This window comes from Bufo bufo, chromosome 7 (genome assembly GCF_905171765.1).
Source record: "Bufo bufo chromosome 7, aBufBuf1.1, whole genome shotgun sequence".
NCBI lineage: Eukaryota > Metazoa > Chordata > Amphibia > Anura > Bufonidae > Bufo > Bufo bufo.
The window spans coordinates 180,430,431-180,455,585 of record NC_053395.1 but is presented as its reverse complement, the minus strand read 5'-3'; the positions used below and the strand labels follow the sequence as shown (position 1 = coordinate 180,455,585).

General features: G+C 41.4%; 1 protein-coding gene across 1 annotated transcript in view; it reads right to left on the bottom strand.

Annotated features, from left to right (window-relative positions):
- PDE11A (phosphodiesterase 11A) overlaps positions 1-25,155 on the bottom strand; it is a 677,788-nt gene that overhangs the window by 18,691 nt on the left and 633,942 nt on the right. The window contains exons 18-19 of the mRNA XM_040440759.1: positions 24,763-24,837; positions 19,069-19,152 (exon numbers count right to left, since the gene is read on the bottom strand). Coding sequence (XP_040296693.1) covers positions 19,069-19,152; positions 24,763-24,837 — 159 coding nt within the window. The remainder of the gene's footprint in view (positions 1-19,068; positions 19,153-24,762; positions 24,838-25,155) is intronic.

Here is a 25,155-nt window from a genome sequence, read left to right as displayed (position 1 = left end):
GAGGCAAAGGCTGGGGCAGGGAGACAAGGGGCAGGCAGAGAAGCCTTAGCATCGTACAGTTATAGGCTGAAGGTGGATTCTCCTAAACAACCCATAAAGACTTTGCATATATTTTTTCAATTATAATTAACTTATTTCCCTAACAATACACAATACAAAAACACATTCTCTGTCCCTACACATAAAAAAAACTGGAATGACTGTTACACTTTAAGTGATTGTAAGTTCTCTCATTGTTTACAAATGTTTTGACTATAATAATGTCATACCATATAGCTTGATGACATCACTGAAAGCTCATTAAAGGAACACCTCAGGAAAACCTTTTATGCCCTACAGAAGGACACGAGGGGAGGTGAAAATCCATGTGTCATGAACCACAGACTCAGAACTTGCAATGGGCATAACATAATTCCTTTAATATATTAGGTAAGACGTGAAATCATATATGGTATAACTGAGGATTATGATGATAAAAGCTTTTGACAACTAAGCTCAATACAGTACAGGAAAGCATTAAAGAGATGTATTGTGGAAGGATTATGAATATTACCGTAGGTACAAATGACATGAGAAGAAGTTATGGAAGAAGCATGGCAAGATGCTACGCAAATGGATATATCTAGTAAACAAGCCCATATATTCTAGGTCAAACCTTGCAAAATAATTAATCCATATGTATATATAAATTCTCATTCAGTAAAACATCTATATTGAGGATTGAGCGATACCTCTATAACTGCAAAACTGGCTGTGTTTTAGCTGATGAATTAGTCTGCATGGCACTCAAGGGTCTGACGGACTCCATACATATATTATGGAAAGATTAAACTTCCATAGTGCGTGTCCCAGGCAGGAATCTGCAGCGTTTTAATTCACAGTCCTGCTGTTTTAACAAGTCGTGCCCAGAAATGTATTGGCCTCCTCCTGAACTTTATTCCACAATAAAACTAGTTTGATTTAAGCAGTCAGCCGACGCACTAAGCATACAAAATGAGAGGTGCCATAACTTCTGCAATGAAACGCGAGGCAGTGAAGGAAATGTTGTAAACCGCTAATTAATTATTGAATGGACATTCATAGTATTGAATTGGATAAAACAGTACATTGGAGATAGCGGTATCAGGGTCGACAAGAAGGAATATATTGTAGGCGCACAAAGTTTAAAGGGGTTTTCCAATTTGCATCAAAATCCTTTGAAATAATCATTTAGGAAGGTAATGGTCATTGTTTTATGTATTTTTTTTTATACCTTTATTGCTCCTATCTTTTGTTCTGAGCTGTGGTCACATGACCATGTTTATGCAACTCTTTCATACGTCTTGGGATGGTATGTCCATGGGCGGGGCAGTAATAGGGGTGTGTCTATGTAACTTGCTGAGTGGGAGGAGCTAGAAACTAGCTGGCGGTTGTTAGAGGCGGGACTGGAGCTGTGGCAGAGAAAGGTGAGCAAAAAAAAGGGCTACATACAGGAAATATAGAACCCAGAGTGGTTTACATGGTGAAAACAGGTCTGGAGAGTTCAAATTGAAAAAAGCATGAGATGTACATGAGGTAAGTAACTACATGAGCTTACTTGTTAAAAACCATAGGAATCCCGGAAAACCCCTTTAATTGGCCGTAGGAGGAAAAGTAACTGAACCCCTCCATGGAAAGTGAAATTCAAAGGAAGTAACCAGATCACAATGGGGGAAAAAGTGACTATACAGTTATACTGTAAATTAGAATTAGCCAATTACCTGTTGTGGAAGCTATAAAATAGATCCAACAATCAGCACTAGGCTTTTGAAGAAACCCAGTTGACTTACCTTTGAGGCCATTTATAGTTTCAGATGCATCAAAGACAAAAACTGATATATCATTACATATCTGTTAAGGTGAAGTACAGTTCTGATTAAGACGATTTGAAAAATGGCAAAAAAATCATATTTAGCATGGCTGGATCTCAACAAGGTTCCAAGTAGAGCTTCAACATGCAACAAGAAGAAATGGGAGTGAGACAAAACATTTTTTGAGCATTCAATTTAATGAAAACAACGAATAAACTGAAACAGGCTGTTTTTCAGCTGATCAAGGTTTAGGACCACAACTCCAAAAAAAAACGAAACCCCCCCAAAACAGAAATCCAACTTCCAAACATGAACTCAGTAATGAGTAGCTCAGCCGTTATTGTTTATCACTTCCAAAATTCGTTTCGGCATGCTTGATGGAAGCGTTTCCATGAGGTGAGTGGGAACATTTCTCCAAGTGGTGAAGACGGCCGCACGAAGGCCATCTACTGTCTGGAACTGTTGTCCATTTTTGTAAACTTCCCTTGCCATCCATCCCCAAAGGTTCTCAATTGGATTTAGATCAGGGGAACATGTAGGATGGGCCAAAAGAGTGATATTATTCTCCTGGAAGAAGTCCCTTGTCCTGCGGGCATTGTGTACTGCAGCGTTGTCCTGTTGAAAAACCCAGCCGTTACCACACAGACGAGGGCCCTCAGTCATGAGGAATGCTCTCTGCAACATCTGGACATAGCTAGCGGCCGTTTGACGCCCCTGCACTTCCTGAAGCTCCATTGTTCCACTGAAGGAAAAAGCACCCCAGACCATTATGGCGCCCCCTCCACTGTGGCGCGTAGAAAACATCTCAGATGGGATCTGCTTGTCATGCCAGTAACGTTGGAAACCATCCGGACCGTCAAGGTTAAATTTTTTCTCATCAGAGAATAAAAATTTCTTCCACCTTTGAATGTTTGGTGTTCTCTTGCAAAGTCCAAACGAGCAGTTCTGTGGCGTTCAAGGAGACGAGGTCTTTGAAGACGTTTTTTGTTTTTGAAGCCCTTCAGTCTCAGATGCCGTCTGATGGTTATGGGGCTGCAGTCAACACCAGTAAGGGCCTTAATTTAGGTTGAAGATCGTCCAGTGTCTTGACGGACAGCCAATTGGATCCTATGGCTCAGTGCTGATGAAATTTGTTTGGGTCTTCCACTTGACTTTTTTGTTCCATAACCCTCAGGATCATTTAAGAAATTCCAAATGACTGTCTTACTGCGTCCCACCTCAGCAGCGATGGCGCGCTGTGAGAGACCCTGCTTATGCAGTTTTTTTGCCTTTGCCATCACAACGTGTGACTACCTGACAGATAATGACAATGAATCCACATCTTTGCACAGATTTGGCCTTTTAAAGGCATGTATATCCAACCATGTAAAATATGATTTTTTGCAATTTTTCAAGTGGTCTTAAACTTTTGATCAGGACTGTATAAAAAATTAAGATCTCCCAAGCTTAGGCCTCATGCACATGACTGTAGCCTGTTTTGCTGTCCGCAAATTGCAGATTCGCTAAATACAGATACCGGCCATACAATTTAGCAGAATGAAGCGTCCTGCCCTCAATAGAACAGTCCTATCCTTGTCCACTAAATGGACAAGAATAGCACATGTTCTATTTTTTAGCTGGTGCCATGGAACGGACATACGGAAGCTAACAGCCCATTGTGTGCTGTCCATATCTTTTGCGGCACCATTGAAGTGAATGGGTCCTCATCTGACCCACACAAAATGCAGGTCGGATGCGGACCAAAAATATGTGTTAATATGTGTTAAAATGCGGCGACTTACTTTGCTGCCCTCTAACACTGTCTAATGGGGAGAGCCATGGCCACCACTCCTGTGTTTAATGGATATAGTTGGGTGGAGTGCATTGCTGCTCTTGAGCCTTTCCTATGTCTGATAATGTGGTATATTGTAAAATACCTGATAACATCCTAGTGTGATCCTAGAACACAGGTAAAGTATTAGGGTGGTATACGTTAGTAGACCAGACCATATTTCCTGAAGGTTTTTGAACGAATTTATTTGATTTGTACTAAATTTGTCTAGATTTCTATGCAATTCCTACTTTCATAATTTATAGTAGTGTGATTAAGGGGGTTGTCCTGTATCACAAATTTATAAAGGGGACAGAATGGATACAGTAAAATAGGCATTACTCACCTCACTGATCCCCCACTGCTACGGTTTCAATGCTTACCAGGTGCCCACTGGTCTATGCTTTCTGGTCCTGGCTTGACTAACAGGAAATGCCTGGAGGTACCTGTTTAGCTAATCACTGGCTGAAATCGGTCACTGCTGTAGCCAGTGATTGGCTAAGCAGGTATCTCCTGACATTTCCTGTGTGTCAAGCCATAGCCAGGAAGTGGAGATCTGCGGATACCTGGTAGGCATTGGAACTGTAGCAGTGAGGGATCGGTGACTTGAGTTATTCTTTTTTCAACTCTTTCTGACCCTTCTTTAACATCATTTTATTCCTACTGACAAACCCTTTACGACTTTCTGTAGACCAGATGTAAATCTTAATCTAAAGTCTCATCTTAACTAAACAAGGCCCACTATCCATCTACTCCTTCTCCAACACTTCTGTTAAACTGACAGTCTTACATAATGGAAACTGATTTCGGTGGCTTTCCTTGAAGTAACATTTCCATTCCACACAGACAATCTCTGTGTCATGCCCCACCCCCTCAAGCACAGCACAGTAGATACATTTCGTGCAGAGTGTCCCTTCAATGTCACATCATTATTTCCTAGAAAACAGTTTTTTGTTGTTAACCTCTTGCATGTTTGCTAATTTTGCTCCAGTTAAATGCGACCAGGATCAATTGCCAAATAATGTGTCCAGAAACAGCATCTACATTTCACGAGCAATCTTATGTTTTAAGTATTATGTCTTCAAATCCAAGCTGACAGAACCTATTCAACCGAGCATTTATATTGAGCAGTAATCAATGTCCTGCTCCTCTCTTAGTAAAAGCTCTTAAGGATTCTTTTCCAGTGGTATTAATCTCGTATCCAGAGCGGCTCTTTCCTGCTTTACCTGGCCATATCCAGGATTGCCACAGGATTCTAATATGTTTAAGTCTCCTTTGAAGCTGAAGTGCTTCATCCATCATTGTTTTTACTTCCTTTCTGATGCAGTATATTTTGCTATTTATCTTTCCTGAAAATAGAAAGGCAATAGAGTCGTCCATTCATCATCTTTTCAATGTGTCTTCCAGTCTGTTTTCTTTGCTGTCTTTTCCATCTTAACTTGTCTGAATTGTTATTCATTTTATCTCTGCTGTGTGCATCTCAGTTTGTGTCATTTTCATTGCAGAAATCATATCCACCTTTCCCTGTCACACTGGACTATATTCATGGGAAAGGTACAATAGTTGAGAGTGCAGTAAACAACAGGCCCTCATCTAATATATCTCTCTCTCCTTGTTCCAAATGGTTGATGTCATCAGAGATTCCATCATTTTTCAATGTGGTTCCTACCTCTATTTTTATGCTATCCATTGGAAGGTGGAGGAACACTGTAATATGTATGAGCTTATAATAAAGTGGAGTCAACAAGGAGTTCTGGGACTATATAAATGCATATCACCACAATAAGTATATGCGTCATAAAATATTTCTTGCTCTCAGGAACAGTATTGTTTTCTTTATGGAAAATGGATTTGCAACCATGATGGACGGAGAATTCTTTTGGCATAGGTTTATAAAGCAACATGGTCCAGAGCCATACAAAATATATTTCACATTGTGCCACTTGTCACTTACTGTAGTAAAAATCACTCAGCACTCTCCAATCCCATTTAAAGTTATTTTTATTGATGTGCAGGACAACCCAAGCTAAAGGTGAACATTTTTGGTCTTCTGACCTTCATCAGACTGTCCTTTAAATGAACCATAGCTGGTGCCTACTCTCCCTGAATTCATTTGAGGCCAGTTGGCACAAAGAGAGGAGTCATTATAGAGTAGGGTTCCATCTGAAAGAGGTCACCTTGCCGTGGTAGATGGACACAAATGATTTTGATCAAAGTATGTTGGCTAATTACAGTACCTTGTATTCATAGTGAATATAGCATTAGGTCATCTATTCAATTGCATTGTGTTTATCTTTGTATTTTAATTTTACAGGATGTGCTTACTTACTTTGTGTTTTGCTTTTGCCATATACATTAGGAGGTGTGGCTGCCTCATCTTGGTCTTAAACTCCTTAAAAAATCCTTCTATCCCACAGACTAATTTTAATTAGTGCACTTTATGGCTCTAGTCTGCTCTCCCTAAATTCATTTAAGACCGGTTGGCACAAAAAGAGAGTAGGGTCCCATCTGAAAGAGGTCACTTTGTCATGGTGGATGGACATGAATTGCTCAAAATATATTAACCAAGTACCTCAAATTTATATAGTGAACTAGCTGAAGGACCCGGCTTCGCTCGGGTATATTTAATCGATTTAATTTAATGTTTGTGTGTGTCGTTAAAAGATATCAACACTATCCACTATAACAGTGACATCTACAGCACCCCGCCCCTTAACACTGAACCCCCCACAGTGCCCCGTCCCTTAAAATTGGACCTCCACAGCAATCCACCCCCTTAACTTTGAGCTTTACAGTAGCCTTCCCCTTTAACAGTGACTTACACAGCATACCACCCCCTTGACTGTGACCTCCACAGGGGCCCGCCCCCTTAACAGTGACCTTTACTGGATTGGGGGTGTGTCCTTTTGAACAGCTCACTCTAAGACAGCAGTTTTATGCTGTCTGAGTGTAAGCTGCAGGGAGAAAGTCACCCTCCCTCCCACCCCTGGAGCTGAGAGAAGTTGATTTTTACCTTCATTTTTTTCAATCCCCATCGGCTCAGGAGTGGGAGAGGCGTGACCTAACCAGATAAGGGGCGTGGCTTAGTGGGAGCTGGGGCGGGGTTTAAAGTCTTTTGAGGGTGGGCACATTGTGGCAGGGGCATGTTTGGCCTCTTTCCTGCAAGAGTGACGCCCCTCTGGGCACCTTACTGGCTTATTTGCATACCAAATAAACTGGATTTTCTGAGGATAAAAACATCTATTGCTGGAACAAAGGCACATCTTGAAATAAGGTAATAAGTGCTATTAGGCCATGGCTTTATTTCAATAGCGATTATCCTTGTAACAGATTTCCTTTAAAGCTCTCCTACAGCAGTGAAGAAAAATGGCTGGATTGTTATGGAAACCTGGAGTAAAACTGTGTATGTGGAGGCTAACGGCCTGCGAGCTTCTATTGGCTGATAAGGGTCATGTGACCAGGCTTCTATTGGCTAATGCATTTTTTGGGAATATCTAAGGAACGGTACGTCCTAGAGAGCTGAGACCCGGTCTAAAACTCTCCTGGACACGTGATGTACATGTGTACCAAATTTCGTTATTGCAAATGCGACGGTGCGGATTCCTTTAGCGAACATACACACACACATTCACTCAGCTTTATATATTAGATATAGAATTATGTCATATATTCAATGTTTTCAGAATGCTGTTGCATTGTGCTGGTCTTTAAATGAACCATGTAAGCACTCGGCTGTATACACAATACTGATGTGTCCCACAAATATGCACCTCATTTCCTGTTTTTTTTTGTACTGCTGTCTCAATATGTGGCATGTGGACCTTTAAAATAACTATTTAAGAAATAGAATTGGATCGCAGGAGGCGCTGCCGAACTGGAATCAAGGGCACATCAGGACGATGTGGATGGTAAAAGGTATTCTTTATTTGCCAGTAGTCTACACGTTTCACTCTTGGAGCACCACAGAGGACCGCGGCTGCAGCCGGGAACCGCCGCACGCTGGTCGGGAGACTAAATAACCAGCCAGGCATTCTACAGGAGTTGTGGCTCTCCACAACACTATTTGGTAAGCAATATTCACTTTTCACACTATTATCTTACTCACTGACACCGCACATGTGGCACTCCTGTCTCCCTTTTTGTATTTTATACACTGCGTGCAGAATTATTAGGCAAATGAGTATTTTGACCACATCATCCTCTTTATGCATGTTGTCTTACTCCAAGCTGTATAGGCTCGAAAGCCTACTACCAATTAAGCATATTAGGTGATGTGCATCTCTGTAATGAGAAGAGGTGTGGTCTAATGACATCAACACCCTATATTAGGTGTGCAGAATTATTAGGCAACTTCCTTTCCTTTGGCAAAATGGGTCAAAAAAAGGACTTGACAGGCTCAGAAAAGTCAAAAATAGTGAGATATCTTGCAGAGGGATGCAGCACTCTTAAAATTGCAAAGCTTCTGAAGCGTGATCATCGAACAATCAAGCGTTTCATTCAAAATAGTCAACAGGGTCGCAAGAAGCGTGTGGAAAAACCAAGGTGCAAAATAACTGCCCATGAACTGAGAAAAGTCAAGCGTGCAGCTGCCAAGATGCCACTTGCCACCAGTTTGGCCATATTTCAGAGCTGCAACATCACTGGAGTGCCCAAAAGCACAAGGTGTGCAATACTCAGAGACATGGTCAAGGTAAGAAAGGCTGAAAGACGACCACCACTGAACAAGACACACAAGCTGAAACGTCAAGACTGGGCCAAGAAATATCTCAAGACTGATTTTTCTAAGGTTTTATGGACTGATGAAATGAGAGTGAGTCTTGATGGGCCAGATGGATGGGCCCGTGGCTGGATTGGTAAAGGGCAGAGAGCTCCAGTCCGACTCAGACGCCAGCAAGGTGGAGGTGGAGTACTGGTTTGGGCTGGTATCATCAAAGATGAGTTTGTGGGGCCTTTTCGGGTTGAGGATGGAGTCAAGCTCAACTCCCAGTCCTACTGCCAGTTTCTGGAAGACACCTTCTTCAAGCAGTGGTACAGGAAGAAGTCTGCATCCTTCAAGAAAAACATGATTTTCATGCAGGACAATGCTCCATCACACGCGTCCAAGTACTCCACAGCGTGGCTGGCAAGAAAGGGTATAAAAGAAGAAAATCTAATGACATGGCCTCCTTGTTCACCTGATCTGAACCCCATTGAGAACCTTTGGTCCATCATCAAATGTGAGATTTACAAGGAGGGAAAACAGTACACCTCTCTGAACAGTGTCTGGGAGGCTGTGGTTGCTGCTGCACGCAATGTTGATGGTGAACAGATGAAAACACTGACAGAATCCATGAATGGCAGGCTTTTGAGTGTCCTTGCGAAGAAAGGTGGCTATATTGGTCACTGATTTGTTTTGTTTTGTTTTTGAATGTCAGAAATGTATATTTGTGAATGTTGAGATGTTATATTGGTTTCACTGGTAAAAATAAATAATTGAAATGGGTATATATTTGTTTTTTGTTAAGTTGCCTAATAATTATGCACAGTAATAGTCACCTGCACACACAGATATCCCCCTAAAATAGCTAAAACTAAAAACAAACTAAAAACTACTTCCAAAAATATTCAGTTTTGATATTAATGAGTTTTTTGGGTTCATTGAGAACATGGTTGTTGTTCAATAATAAAATTAATCCTCAAAAATACAACTTGCCTAATAATTCTGCACTCCCTGTATATGTGGACCTTTAACCCATATTCACCCACTATAGTGATAGTATTGAAGATGGCATTAATTTGCAGCAGTTTACAATTATTCTAGGCACAGAAATAATAGATTCAAGACTTCTTATTATTGCACCTATGTTTGTGCACAGTGCAATAAGATTTTATTTTATGGATTGGAAGGTATAAAGGATGAAGTATGAGTTTTCACATGCACTTGGGCCTTTGAAGAACCAGGTTAGCAGTTCCTTGGAAGCAAGGATGTCTCTATGTTGGATGATGCATGGCGTGGGTGGGACTATGCTTCTTTACAAATAAATAACCAAGGTAGATTACTTGTATTAGATTGTATTGCATGAGGGGAGGTACTCTGATGCGAGCATGATTGGCTCAATTGTGACGAGCCTCCAAACAGAGTTTATATAATCCCAGCCCTCGCCTGTATCATTGTCCAGACCCCTGATGACGCCAGGTAGCTGGCTAAACATGATGGGGGGCATGTTTAAATATTTTTAATGGCTGGCAAATGCTCTCACTATTAAATAATGCAGTAAGAATCACAGTAACTGCATACCAGTGATCGCAGGTGGGTGCGCACATCACTGCAATCTCTGTCCGTTGCACCAGTAGAAATATTAGTTGTGAGCAAGAGCGATAGCCAGCCGAGTTTTTAATTGAGATAGATCTTAGTGTGTGGAGTAATAAAGGCTATATTTTAACGGTAATAGGAATCTGGTAGATAAGAAAAGGATAATACTAGCCTAAGAGCTTGCATTTAAAACTAGTATGCTTCTTTACATGTACACCTGATTCTCATAAGTTTACTGGAGGATGAGTCCACAAATGCGTTAAAAAAACTCTGGGATGTTCCATAGCAATCTTGATACATATTAATGTCTCTTGTGAGTATTTAATTAGTCAACATCCCTTACACTCTTACAGGAAGCCTGCCAGCAATGTTGGGGCTGGGGAGAGCAGTACAGGCTTACCTTTTCTGAAGTTTTTATATCAGGAGTAGTGTGAATAAGAAGTCTGATTTTGCCAGATTCTGCTCTTGCAATTTCCATTGCTTCACTGTGAACTGCCCTCTGCACTGAGCTTCTTCATAGCCCTTCCCCTCTGCTTTGAGCCTGTGAAACAGCTCAATGTAAAGGGCAGGGAGAACTTTACAGTCAGGTCCATCTCCTGGACATTTGCAGGAGAAGAACCCAGCGGAATACAAGATCTTATGCATACTACTCCTGATAATAAAAGCTCCACAAAAGGTATCTTGGTAACGCTCTCCTCAGCTTCTACCTAGTATGGTTGGCAGTTTTGCAGGATCAAAACTACTGACAGAGGCCCTTTACCCTTTACCGACACATGTAAAACTTGAACCCCTTCCTTGCTGTAAAAGCCGATCCCGGAGGATTAACCCCTTTTATGCCGCGGTCAGCGCTGACCGCGGCATAGGAAGTATTTGCGGCGGGTGAGGGAGCCTATCAGGTCCCCGGGCTACTGTGCGGGGACCTGATGGGTGAGAAGACAGCCCAATGCCATGCACAGGCTGCCCAATGCCTTGCAAGGCATCGGGACCTGCCTTCTACGGGTGCCGAGGAGATCCAGCCCCAGGCTGCGTCTCCTAGGCAACCTGTTAGTGTATTACTCAGTGTAATACACTAACAGGCAATGCATTACAACACAGATGGGGATCAGACCCTCAAAAGTTGAAGTCCCAGAGTGGGACAGAAAAAAATGTGTTTTTAATAAAAAATAATAGTTTTAAGTAAAAAAAAAAGAAAAAAAAAGCCTCTTTCCCCTGATTTTATAATAAAAAAAACAGGAAAGAAAGAAAAAACACACATATTAGGTATTGCCGCATCCATAACAATTGGCTCTATAAATATATCACATGATCCACCCCGTCCAATAAATACACTAACATTTTTTATAAAAACTGCGTAAAAAAAAGCTATTTTTGTCGCCTTACATCACAAAAAGTGCAATACCAAGCGATCAAAAAGGCATATGCCCCCAAAATAGTACCAATCAAACCGTAACCTCATCCCGGAAAAAATGAGCCCAAAAAATTAAATATAGCTTTCAGAATATGGAGACACTAAAACATTAATTTTTTTGTTTCAAAAATGATTGTGTTAAAGTGAAATCAATAAAAAAAAGTTTGCATATTAGGTATCGCAGTCCGTAACAATCAGCTCTATAAAAATATCACATGACCTAACCCCTCAGATGAACACCGTAAAAAAAAAAAAAAACTGTGCCAAAAAAACTGTGCAAAAAAACAGCCATTTTTTTCCCACCAAAATAGTACCAATCAAACCGTCACCTCCTACCTAAGACAATCAGCCAAACAATAAAAAAGCTACGGCTCTCAGACTATGGGGACACTAAAACATCATTTTTTGGTTTTAAAAATGCTATTAAATAAACTTTAAAAAAAAAGAAAAAGTATACACGTTAGGTATTGCCACGTTCATAACGACCTGCTATATAAAAATATCACATGACCTAACCCCTCAGGTGAAAGCTGTAAAAATTAATAAATAAAAACTGTGCCAAAACAACCAATTTTTTGGTCACCTTTCCCCATAAAGTGTAATAATGAATAATCAAAAAATCATATGTACCCAAAAATGGTACCAATAAAAACATCAACTCTTCTTGCAAAAAATTTGCCCCCGCACAAGACGATCGGCAGAAAAATAAAAAAAATATGGCGTTCAGAAAATGGAGACACAAAAGCATAATTTTTTTTAAAAAAAATTCTTTATTATGTAAAACTGAAACAAACAAAGAAAGTAGACATATTTGATTTTATCGCGTCCGTAACAACCTGCTCTATAAAGACAGCACATGATCTAACCTGTCAGATGAACATAAAAGATTAAAAATCATATTTACCCCAAAATAGTACTAATAAAACTGTCACCTAATCCCGTATTTTCCAAAATGGGGTGACTTTTTGGGAGTTTCTACTATAAGGGTGCCTCAGGGGGGCTTCAAATGGGACATGGTGTCTAAAAACCAGTCCAGCAAAATCTGCCTTCCAAAAACCATACGGCGCTCCTTTTCTTCTGTGCCCTGCCCTGTTCCCATACAGCAGTTTACAATCACAAATGGGGTGTTTCTGTAAACTGCATAATCAGGGTAATAAATATTAAGTTTTGTTTAGCTGTTAACCCTTGATGTGTTAAAGAAAAAAATTATTAAAATGGAAAATCTGCCAAAAAAGTGAAATTTTGAAATTTCATCTCCATTTTCCTTTAATTCTTGTGAAATACCTAAAGGGTAACAAAGTTTGTAAAATCAGTTTTGAATAACTTGAGGGATGTAATTTCTACAATGGGGTCATTTATGGGGAGTTTCTACTCTGTAAGCCCCAGAAAGTGACTTCAGACCTAAACTGGTCCTTAAAAAGTGGGTTTTGTAAATTTTCTTAAGAATTTTAACTATTGCTTCTAAAATTCTAAACCTTCTAACGTCTAAAAAAATTAAATGACATTCACAAAATGATGCCAACATAAAGTAGACATATAAATATTTAATGATGTATCACTTTCTGTTTTAAAAGCACAGAAATAGAAATTTTTAAAATTTAGAAATTTTGGGTAAATTTGGGATTTTTTCATAAATAAAGGTGAAATATATTCACTCAAATTTATGACTGTCATGAAGTACAATGTGTCAGGAGAAAACAATCTCAGAATGACTCGAATAAGTAAAAGCGTTCCAAAGTTATTACCACATAAAGTGTCACATGTCAGATTTGCAAAAAATGGTCTGGGCAGGAGCGCGAAAACTGGCCCGGGGTAGAAGGGGTTTAAAAAACAGCCTGGTTCTGCCATTTTGCAAGGAATTTTAACAATGAGATTATATCGGGGATCAGCAACCGGCACTCCAACTGTTCTGAAACTTTAAGGCCTCTTTCACACGGGCGTGGTGTGTGAGGGCCGGATAGGATGCGGGTGCGTCGCGGGAAAATGTGTGATTTTTTCACGCGAGTGCAAAGTGTATTAATGCGTTTTGCACGTGTGTGAGAAAAATCGGCATGTTTGGTACCCAAACCCGAACCTGGACTTCTTCACAGAAATTCGGGATTGGGTTAGGTGTTGTGTAGATTTTATTATTTCTCCTTATAACATGGTTATAAGGGAAAATAATAGCATTCTTAATACAGAATGCTTAGCAAAATAGGGATGGAGGGGTTAAAAATAAATAAAAAATTATTAAACTCACCTCATCCACTTCTTTTCTTTCTTCTTCTTTGATGACCTCGGAAGAAAAGGACCTTTGGTGATGTCACTGCGCTCATCACATGGTCAATCACATGGTGATGGATCACGTGATGGACCATGTGGTGAGCACAGTGACGTCACCAAAGGTCCTTTTCCTCCCAGGTCATCAAAGAAGAAGAAAGAAGACGAGCCGGGCTGCGCGAACAAGTGGATAAGGTGAGTTTAATTTTAAATTTTTATTTTTTAACCCCTCCATCCCTAATTTACTTAGCATTCTGTATTAAGAGTGCTATTATTTTCCCTTATAACCATGTTATAAGGGAAAATAATAATGATCGGGTCCCCATCCCGATCATCTCCTAGCAACCATGCGTGAAAATCGCACCGCATCCGCACTTGCTTGCTTGCACTTGCTTGCAGATGCTTGCGATTTTCACGCAGCCCCATTCACTTCTATGGGGCCTGTGTTGCGTGAAAATCGAACAATATAGAGCATGCTGCGATGAAAATCACCGCTCATGTGCACAGCCCCATAAAAAATGAATGGGTCCGGATTTAGTGCGGGTGCAATGCGTTCACCTCACGCATTGCACCCGCGCGGAAACTCGCCCATGTGAAAGAGGCCTAACTCTCAGAGTCCTTCTTTCATTTCTATGGGAGTTACAAAAACAGCCCTGTAAGTGTGCATGCTGGGAGTTGTAGTTTCACAGCAGCTGGAAAACGTTGCTGATCCCTGATCTACAGAGTTGCTCTAGCTTCTATACAGGGAGTGCAGAATTATTAGGCAAGTTGTATTTTTGAGGATTAATTTTATTATTGAACAACAACCATGTTCTCAATGAACCCAAAAAACTCATTAATATCAAAGCTGAATATTTTTGGAAGTAGTTTTTAGTTTGTTTTTAGTTTTAGCTATTTTAGGGGGATATCTGTGTGTGCAGGTGACTATTACTGTGCATAATTATTAGGCAACTTAACAAAAAACAAATATATACCCATTTCAATTATTTATTTTTACCAGTGAAACCAATATAACATCTCAACATTCACAAATATACATTTCTGACATTCAAAAACAAAACAAAAACAAATCAGTGACCAATATAGCCACCTTTCTTTGCAAGGACACTCAAAAGCCTGCCATCCATGGATTCTGTCAGTGTTTTGATCTGTTCACCATCAACATTGCGTGCAGCAGCAACCACAGCCTCCCAGACACTGTTCAGAGAGGTGTACTGTTTTCCCTCCTTGTAAATCTCACATTTGATGATGGACCACAGGTTCTCAATGGGGTTCAAATCAGGTGAACAAGGAGGCCATGTCATTAGATTTTCTTCTTTTATACCCTTTCTTGCCAGCCACGCTGTGGAGTACTTGGACGCGTGTGATGGAGCATTGTCCTGCATGAAAATCATGTTTTTCTTGAAGAATGCAGACTTCTTCCTGTACCACTGCTTGAAGAAGGTGTCTTCCAGAAACTGGCAGTAGGACTGGGAGTTGAGCTTGACTCCATCCTCAACCCGAAAAGGCCCCACAAGCTCATCTTTGATGATACCAGCCCAAACCAGTACTCCACCTCCACCTTGCTGGCATCTGAGTCGGACTGGAGCTCTCTGCCCTTTACCAATCCAGACACGGGCCCATCCATCTGGCCCATCAAGACTCACTCTCATTTCATCAGTCCATAAAACCTTAGAAAAATCAGTCTTGAGATATTTCTTGGCCCAGTCTTGACGTTTCAGCTTGTGTGTCTTGTTCAGTGGTGGTCGTCTTTCAGCCTTTCTTACCTTGGCCATGTCTCTGAGTATTGCACACCTTGTGCTTTTGGGCACTCCAGTGATGCTGCAGCTCTGAAATATGGCCAAACTGGTGGCAAGTGGCATCTTGGCAGCTGCACGCTTGACTTTTCTCAGTTCATGGGCAGTTATTTTGCGCCTTGGTTTTTCCACACGCTTCTTGCGACCCTGTTGACTATTTTGAATGAAACGCTTGATTGTTCGATGATCACGCTTCAGAAGCTTTGCAATTTTAAGAGTGCTGCATCCCTCTGCAAGATATCTCACTATTTTTGACTTTTCTGAGCCTGTCAAGTCCTTCTTTTGACCCATTTTGCCAAAGGAAAGGAAGTTGCCTAATAATTATGCACACCTAATATAGGGTGTTGATGTCATTAGACCACACCCCTTCTCCTTACAGAGATGCACATCACCTAATATGCTTAATTGGTAGTAGGCTTTCGAGCCTATACAGCTTGGAGTAAGACAACATGCATAAAGAGGATGATGTGGTCAAAATACTCATTTGCCTAATAATTCTGCACGCAGTGTATATTGTAACAAAACTGGACAGGTCTTAGTTGCTCATGCCCTTTAACAACAAATATAAAATAATCAGTTGTTCACTTCTGAAATATAATATACAAGGCACATTAACTATTAAATCAGAAAATAGTATCCACTCAATAGAAATAAGATAAACTGTTGCTGCATTTTAATGTATAATAAATATGCACTTCCTATAATGAAAAAGCACCAAAAACTCTCACTTTCTAAGTAGGAGAATTACACAGCTTGATAATGTGACATCAGCGTTCCAATTTCCCTGAAGGCATTAACAACACTGACTTCAAGGTCTGCTGCTGTGTTTTCCCTTTAGTTGAGCATCACGCTAATAGCAGCATAGCATGGTGTAGAGACTGCAGAGGAGAGGAGTCGCTGACATCAATACATTCCCTTAGGAAATCCTGGTAGGAGTTGACAGAGGAGAGGTTTTTGCGCTCAAACTTGCCTCATCTCAGAATGTGGGCATTGCTGATCTCCTAGATGCTCTGACCTATGCTTTGCCCTCTCAGCAACCAGCAAAAACATTTTCTACATTTACTGTAGGCTGCTAATGGACAAAAATAAAAAACAAGACATGTTTAATTGTGATCGACTGACTTCTTAGTACATTGTGATAGATTTTCATTGTGACTCTAACGTCTATGAACATCTTGAATTCAATAGTACTTATGGTTACTTTAATTTAAAAATTTCCATTATATAGCTTTACTTCTTTCATTTCTTCTATCTATCTATCTATCTATCTATCTATCTATCTATCTATCTATCTATCTATCTATCTAGTACAACAAAGGCAACTCATGTTGCCGGCAAGGAGCCCTTGTAGAGAGGGAGTCCAGCCCTGTTTCGTCCTTTCTCCATGCTGTGGAGTGGCCAGATCTATCCATACAGGGAGATCTTGTGTGGCTATCCTAAGAGTTAAGAGCTAAGAGCTCATGCTGATTTAGGGCTTTCACAGAAGTTTATATCCTACCAATGAGCCTCTGATTTCACATAGAGGCATACCATTTTATTTTCTGTTGGAATGTGTAGAAATCAGGGATTAAAAATGCGTCATAACATAGAATGTACACCTAAATGGGTTATCCAGGAAAAGATATTTATGACTTATCTTCAGGATAGGTCATTAGTATCAGATATGTGGGGGGGGGGGGGGGGGGGGGGGGGACCCACGCGGATCAGCTGTTAGAGGAGGCCTTGAACGCTGCAGCCTCTTTCTAGGACAGTGACATCACCGTACATCGGTCACACGGCCTAGCTGCAGCTCAGTCCCTTTCAACTCAATGAGGCTGAGCTGCAATACCAAGCACAGCCACTATATGATGTTTATGGAAAGCTGCCGGGAGGCTGCATGGTTCACCGGAGCTTCTGTTAGCACAGCAGCTCCCTGAAACAGCTGATCGGCGGGGATGCTGGGACTTAGACCCCCGCTGATGTGATAAAGGTGACCTATCCTGAGAACAAGTCATCATTATCCTTTCCAGGATAACCCCTTTAAGGATATTTTCTGGTAAGGCTAGTTTCACACTAACGTTCGGGAGTCTGGCACGCTGTTCCACCAGGGAACTGTCTGCCGAATCTTTCTAGATCCGGCATTGCCGGAAGCTACATGAATGCCATTCAGCCCCATGAACTATAAAGGGGAACGGCAAAGATCCGTCCGAAACCTGGCAAATATGCTGAGAATTGGCCACACAAATACCGCTGATTGCCTGCTGGATCTTCTGAATGCAGGTGTGAAACTAGCCTACGAGAATAAAATAATTGTTGATACTAATATTAAATATTGATCCACGTGCTGGATGCAAATTCAGTATATTCATTTATTCAAGTTAAAAAAAAAAGAAAGTTCTATTTATATCCTATTGTTTTTATCGTAATTTGTACACTATCTTAGAAATAATTGCTTATACCCAGGGTGACCACAATGTGGTCAGGAAATATATGTACCTCATGGACCTCTTTTCAGATTTTTTGGCTCCCCAACCCAATGATAAGCAGGTGCAACTGCTTTGCTGAGACAGTGTTGGATTACTGACAGTGTTCAGTGCTGATCTCTGACTGCGTACATTTTAGAGGCTACACTTTAGAGGTTGCCGATTGGCTGCTCATATCAAAATTCCATAGAAGAAATATGAGTGTTGTATTAGAGGGCTACTGTGAGCTGCATATTTCTATGGATAATTCTCAGCCTGGCATGCAGTAGTAACTACAAGAATGGATATGGCTATATGTTCGAAACTATTTTATGGACACTGCTATTTAAATGCTATCTTTTCAATTTTGCAAAACTCAATAGTATACGCGAATATAAGAAACTTTGCAATGTATCTTAAGAAAAAAAAATTCAGTTAGCACTTCTTCCCCCCTTTCCTAAAATGTCTTTCTGAATTCTGTGATAAATCCATCTTGAGTGACCAAGGAGGGCTGCCTGCTCACTGAAGTATCAGATTATATCATCCCATAGAAGTCTAAGGAGAGGGTCCATGAAGGATCAGTCAGTAGCACAGTAGGCATAGGGAAGCTGGCATGACTTAGCAGCTAAAACTAAGTGATATATCTCATTCCAGGTACTTTATTCACATCGCTACTGCACAGTACATCTCCATTATGTCATGTAAGTTGCTTCTAAATGTGTAAGAGAGAGAGTTAGGAAACAGAAAGTTCTGTCTCTATGTTTAGTCTATGGGCAGACATCATTGCATCTAGTTTCCAACCACCAGCTCAGAAACAACTGAGAATTAGAGATGTAGCATCCATAGGGAAAAAATTATAAAAATGACACATATCTATCATATAGCGGTCAGATATAGTGCTATCACTACACACATGGCAGCTTATTCTGAACACCATACTATAACAGTATGTTTTGAGATTGACGGGTGTACAGTATATGTGGAGGGGCCTTCATCAGAGATTCTGTCAAAAGTACAAAACAATATAGGGCAGTATGCTCCACTCTTTTGTCCAACAAAATGCAAGACTCCCGAATAGAAACCTGACAGACGCCACTATAGTCAGTAGGGTCCGTCTGGGGTAATTCGTCTCAGTTCTGGATTCGGCACTTCAGTTATTTTCCTTTTTCTGCTCTTATTACAGAGCAGAAAATGGAACGCACCTGTGAGAGTCAAACTTTAATATTTACTTACCTCATACAAAGGCAAACAAATATTGTCAATCCATTCTAATTGCAACCTAGGAAGCTCGTCTTTTCTGTTACGGTCGAAAATAGCCTGAAAAAGACAAAAACAAAAAGTCAGCTATAGAAAGTCAGATTTATAGACTTTCTTTTATATGTTTACTGGATATTCTTTATATTCTGAATGTCATAATAAGCCCAGTATGCGGTAAGCTTCTAAGCTCCCCCTAGTGGTAGCTGCAGGCAGCCTGTATATTATTGGTAAACTCTATGGCTGTAAGGGGGATTTGAAGCTTTGTAACATAGTACTTAATGCTATAAAGATTAATTTGTTAATATATCAGCACAGCTCAATATTGAATCTAAAAAAGACATGGCGTTAAAAATTGGACATTCACTTAATCCTATAGTAAAAGAGAGCAATGCTATGTCCATCAAATACTGTAGCAAATATTCACTACCTTTATTATTTTATTTAACCCAAAGGGGTTATCCCACGACTAATGTAAAAAATGAAAATCAGACATCATTTAGTACATGACAATCTCTTTCTAACAAAGCTAGAACCAGCCCTGTACCTCACATGGATCCAGAGATCTCCTTATTCATTGCTCTGCTAGATTTATATCAAGTTCAATGGGAGTGTCTTTTCTGCTGCAGCTCTGGGGGTGTGTCTCAGCTCTACCTATCACAGCTCAGGAGGCAGTTGAAGGATAAAACTGAGCATGTGCGGCCATCTCAGTGAGCAGGTCAAAAAAATAAGAAAAAGAACAAACTGCAGTTGGCGCTATACAGATACATTTTATTGAATAACTCAGTGGCTATGCTAAATTTTTAATTACATGCAATTACAAAAGTATTCAGATCCAGGTGCTGGTTTGAAAACTAGAATATTACTAGAATAATTTTTTGTGGCACAACTTTACCTCCAGAGACAGACCCTTCCTCAGCTAAGGGTGAAATGGAGTAATCAATGCATGTGAAATTGAGTAATCTGCATTAGAGGTCCTAAGAATGCAGAGTTCTTGAATTTCCCTCAATTTAACTAGTCAATAAAGTCACATGTAATATATAGTATATATAATGTCATGTGTTATGGGGTTAAAAATGTTAATTAATATGAATTTGTTTCAATTATATAGCGCATAAATATTTTATATTCTGCAGCGCTGTATAGGGAGTGTTGACACTCACATCAGTCCCTGTCCCCAGGCTCACTATCTACTGCTGAGACGCTTTCCTTCGTCAGGGATACGGCAATGCCTTGTCGGTCCTCTATTATCTTCTCTCCATGTATGCAAGATCCTTCTCCATTTAACCCCTTTCTTTATCTGACTGTTTGACTCTTTTTTTACTCAAACGCAAATAGTTCCACCTGGCTGTTTAGTCCTTCTGGGATCAACAAATTCAGATTAAATATCCAAGAAAACCCCTCACAAGCTGTGAATTCCCCAGGATTGGAGGAACAGCACTACTACACCACCAAGCAAACAGGAGAACAGTCTAAGTGGGAACAGCGGTGATGTTGGTATATATTTAGGTATATTGATACACAACATGATTGTATACCTAAGAGGTGCACATTACTAAATAGAGGAATAGGAGTGACCAGTTTGTGCAAATTGTAAACTGCGTGGTAACAAACATAAATAAATTCTGAATTAACCTATTAACCTATGTATATTTTTGAATTGCGGGAGTAAACTGAGTATCTGGAAGAAACCCAAATATGGGGAGAACATACAAGCTCCATAAAGATGTTGCCCTTGGTCAGATTCAAATCCAGCACAACAGTGCTACAAGGCAACGGTGCCAACCACTTAACCCCCATGCTGCCCCCAAAAAGTTTTTTCTTTAAAGGGGTTGTCCCAAGAAAAATATTTTACCTTTTTCAAACCAACTCCAGGATCTCAATACTTTCGTAATTGCAGGGAATTAAAAATGTAATATAACAAAAACAAAGACAGGTGTTCTCTGCGGTCTTGGAGCAGAGTGCACCTGTCTTTGTTTTTGTTATATTATTTTTACTGTTTATCACATCCACACATTTGCTATCCTGTGTAGGATGTCCATTGTGGTACTTGTGGTCCTCTGCAGGCATCCTCCATTGTATTCATTTTTGCTGGGTATTGCCATTATCGGACCACAAGTGCAGGATCTGCCCCCCCCCCGGTATAGATGCACCACTGCATATGAGGTTGAGCACTCCCTGCTTTTTAATACCACGCCAATTTGTAGTTTGTATTTTGAAATAAAAATGTAGTTTAACCACTGAGTGATTCCATTAAATCTATCTGTATAGCGCCACCTGCTGTTTGCTCTTTTTCTTATTTCTCTGTCCATCTCAATCAGGTGGTTGTATATGTTGCGTTGCATCCTTTAACAGCCATTAGCCCTGTCTTCTGTTAGAAGCTGTGACAGGGACAGAGCTGCAGCAGAAAGGACACGCCACCAGGAGAAAGGACACACTCACTGAACTGCCAGCTTGAAATAAATCTGGCAGAGCAATTGGATCAATGAATGGGGAGATCTCTGGATCCATGTGAGGTACAGAGCAGATTCTAGATAAGGCCTTTAAGTTGTGCTATTGTTGCACAGCACCTACATCCATTTAACTAAATTACAGCAATTTTACGCTATGCTGCCTGACACTGCTTTGTCTTCATTTCTCTTGTACTCTAAAGCCACATTTGCTGTAAAAATCTTAACACGTACTTCTAGCTATTAAATTATTTTCAAATTTTAATAGATTCTCAAATTCGACTTCCCACATAGCAGAATTTGGGCCGATTTGTACTCAGTCCCTATAGAAGGTGCCAGTGGTATGCAGCTCCTATTGATGTCTATGGGGACTGAATATGGATAAATCCTCTTAGCGCCGGCCATGAGAGGTTCTGCTATTTAGATGTGAAGGGGAATGGGACACAGGAGCTCTGTATAAGCTTCAACTACTATAAAGCGTTTTATAGCTGGCTTCATATTCTAATTCTGCCTCCTTGCAATGTGAATGTCATCTTAAAGGAAATGCGTCACCAACATTTTTTTCTGCCAGTCAAAACCAAATAGTAACACAATTCTTTTTTTTTTTTTCCAATCTCTTTTTATTTTCTGATTGCAGATTTATTATTCTATTTTCTGAACATGATTATGGGGGCGGCCATCTTGCCTGAGCTGGTCGGCAGCCACATGTTGCTTTACGGCAGCCAGATGGGCCATAGACACAATGGTCAGGAGGGGACCTCATTGACTTCTATGGGAGAGTTTTCTAGGCATGTGACCTGTGCAGAGGTCATTGTACAAGAAAAGAAGAGATAAGCTTTGACAATCACCTATTGTGAATGGTGGATCCTGTCTTATCTGTACACAGAGGTGATATCATTACAGGCAGGATTAGAATGACAGGTAAGCAGTAAAGTGATCTGTACAGACCAAGAAGTGGCGCCTATAATTATTATTAGTGACCAGTGCGAAAACTGCAGGATTTTATGTTTTTTATTTAAATATAGATACCATCACATAATTTACATCACATAATTTACATCACATAATTAAAAATACCATCACATAAGGCCTCATGCACACGACCGTTTTTTTTTACGGTCCGCAAAAACGGGGTCCGTAGGTCCGTGATCCGTGACCGTTTTTTCGTCCGTGGGTCTTCCTTGATTTTTGGAGGATCCACGGACATGAAAAAAAAGTCGTTTTGGTGTCCGCCTGGCCATGCGGAGCCAAACGGATCCGTCCTGAATTACAATGCAAGTCAATGGGGACGGATCCGTTTCACGTTAACACAATATGGTGCAATTGCAAACGGATCCGTCCCCCATTGACTTTCAATGTAAAGTCAGGAGTCCCTTTTATACCATCGGATCGGAGTTTTCTCCAATCCGATGGTATATTTTAACTTGAAGCGTCCCCATCACCATGGGAACGCCTCTATGTTAGAATATACCATCGGATTTGAGTTACATCGTGAAACTCAAATCCGACAGTATATTCTAACACAGAGGCGTTCCCATGGTGATGGGGACGCTTCAGGTTAGAATATACTAAAATAACTGTGTACATGACTGCCCCCTGCTGCCTGGCAGGTGCTGCCAGGCAGCAGGGGGCAGACCCCCCCCCTGTTTTTAACTCATTGGTGGCCAGTGCGGCCGGCCCCCCCTCCCCCCCTATAGTTAACTCTTTGTTGTCCAGTGCGGCCGACCCCCCTCCCTCCCCTGTAGTTAACTCATTGGTGGCCAGTTGGCCCCCCCTCCCCTGTAGTTAACTCGTTGGTGGCCAGTGGGCCCCCCTCCCTCCCCTGTAGTTAACTCTTTGTTGTCCAGTGCGGCCGCCCCCCCCCCCCTCCCCTGTAATTAACTCGTTGGTGGCCAGTGGGCCCTCCTCCCTCCCCTGTAGTTAACTCGTTGGTGGCCAGTGGGCCCTCCCTCCCCCTCCTAATTAAAATCTCCCCCCCTATCATTGGTGGCAGCGGAGAGTACCGATCGGAGTCCCAGTTTAATTGCTGGGGCTCCGATCGGTAACCATGGCAACCAGGACGCTACTGCAGTCCCGGTTGCCATGGTTACTTAGCAATTTGTAGAAGCATCATACTTACCTACGAGCTGCGATGTCTGCTTCCGGCCGGGAGCTCCTCCTACTGGTAAGTGACAGGTCTGTGCGGCGCATTGCTTAATGATTTGTCACTTACCAGTAGGAGGAGCTCCCGGCCGGACACAGACATCGCAGCCTCGCAGGTAAGTATAATGCTTCTACAAATTGCTAAGTAACCATGGCAACTGGGACTGCAGTACTCTCCGCTGCCACCAATGATAGGGGGGGGAGATTTTAATTAGGAGGGGGAGGGAGGGGGGAGGGCCCACTGGCCACCAATGAGTTAACTACAGGGGAGGGAGGGGGGGCCGGCCGCACTGGACAACAAAGTTAACTACAGGGGAGGGAGGGGGGGCCCACTGGCCACCAACGAGTTAACTACAGGGGAGGGAGGGGGGGCCGGCCGCACTGGACAACAAAGAGTTAACTACAGGGGAGGGAGGGGGGCCCACTGGCCACCAATGAGTTAACTACAGGGGAGGGGGGGGGGGCGGCCGCATTGGCCACCAATGTGTTAACTACAGGGGGGGGGGGGGCCTGCCCCCTGCTGCCTGGCAGCACCTGCCAGGCAGCAGGGGGCAGTCATGTACACAGTTCTTTTAGTATATTCTAACCAGAAGCGTCCCCATCACCATGGGAACGCCTCTGTGTTCGAATATACTGTCGGATCTGAGTTTTCACGAAGTGAAAACTCAGCTCTGAAAAAGCTTTTATGCAGACGGATCACGAAAGTAACCTACGGCCACGGATCACGGACACGGATGCCAATCTTGTGTGCATCCGTGTTCTTTCACGGACCCATTGACTTGAATGGGTCCGTGAACCGTTGTCCGTCAAAAAAATAGGACAGGTGATATTTTTTTGACGGACAGGATACACGGATCACGGTCTCGGCTGCAAAACGGTGCATTTTCCGATTTTTCCACGGACCCATTGAAAGTCAATGGGTCCGCGAAAAAAAAAACGGAAAACGGCACAACGGCCACGGATGCACACAACGGTCGTGTGCATGAGGCCTAAATTAAACAACAGGTCATTTTCTGATGATACATTTCCTTTAAGTTGTATTACATAAGCAGACACATATCAGCTTCCATACAAGACTTACTGAAGGAGTCAGTTTGAGCTCTGATCGTTCTCGGTCTCCTTGCTCAAAGAATTCACTGGTCACTAATTCGGCCACCTAAAAGTACAACAGATGAGATTATAGACCATAGCTCAGTATTGTTTTGAACCTTTCCGATAGACCATTTCTCTACTAGAACTATTCACCAGTCTTTGTTCCTTGTGTAAAAACCTTCCGCAGCAAATCTGCATGGCTGAATTCTGATTCTGCCAGCTCCCGCTATTGATGCTAATCAGTATTCTTTGTATTCATTCATATTACCCTCAGGATGTGATGGTCGAGAAAGACATTTGACTGAATGAATGGAAAGCCCTGAAATTTAAAAACTATGCAGAAACGGATTTATCAATGTCAGTGTGTGACGGTGCCTGCGGT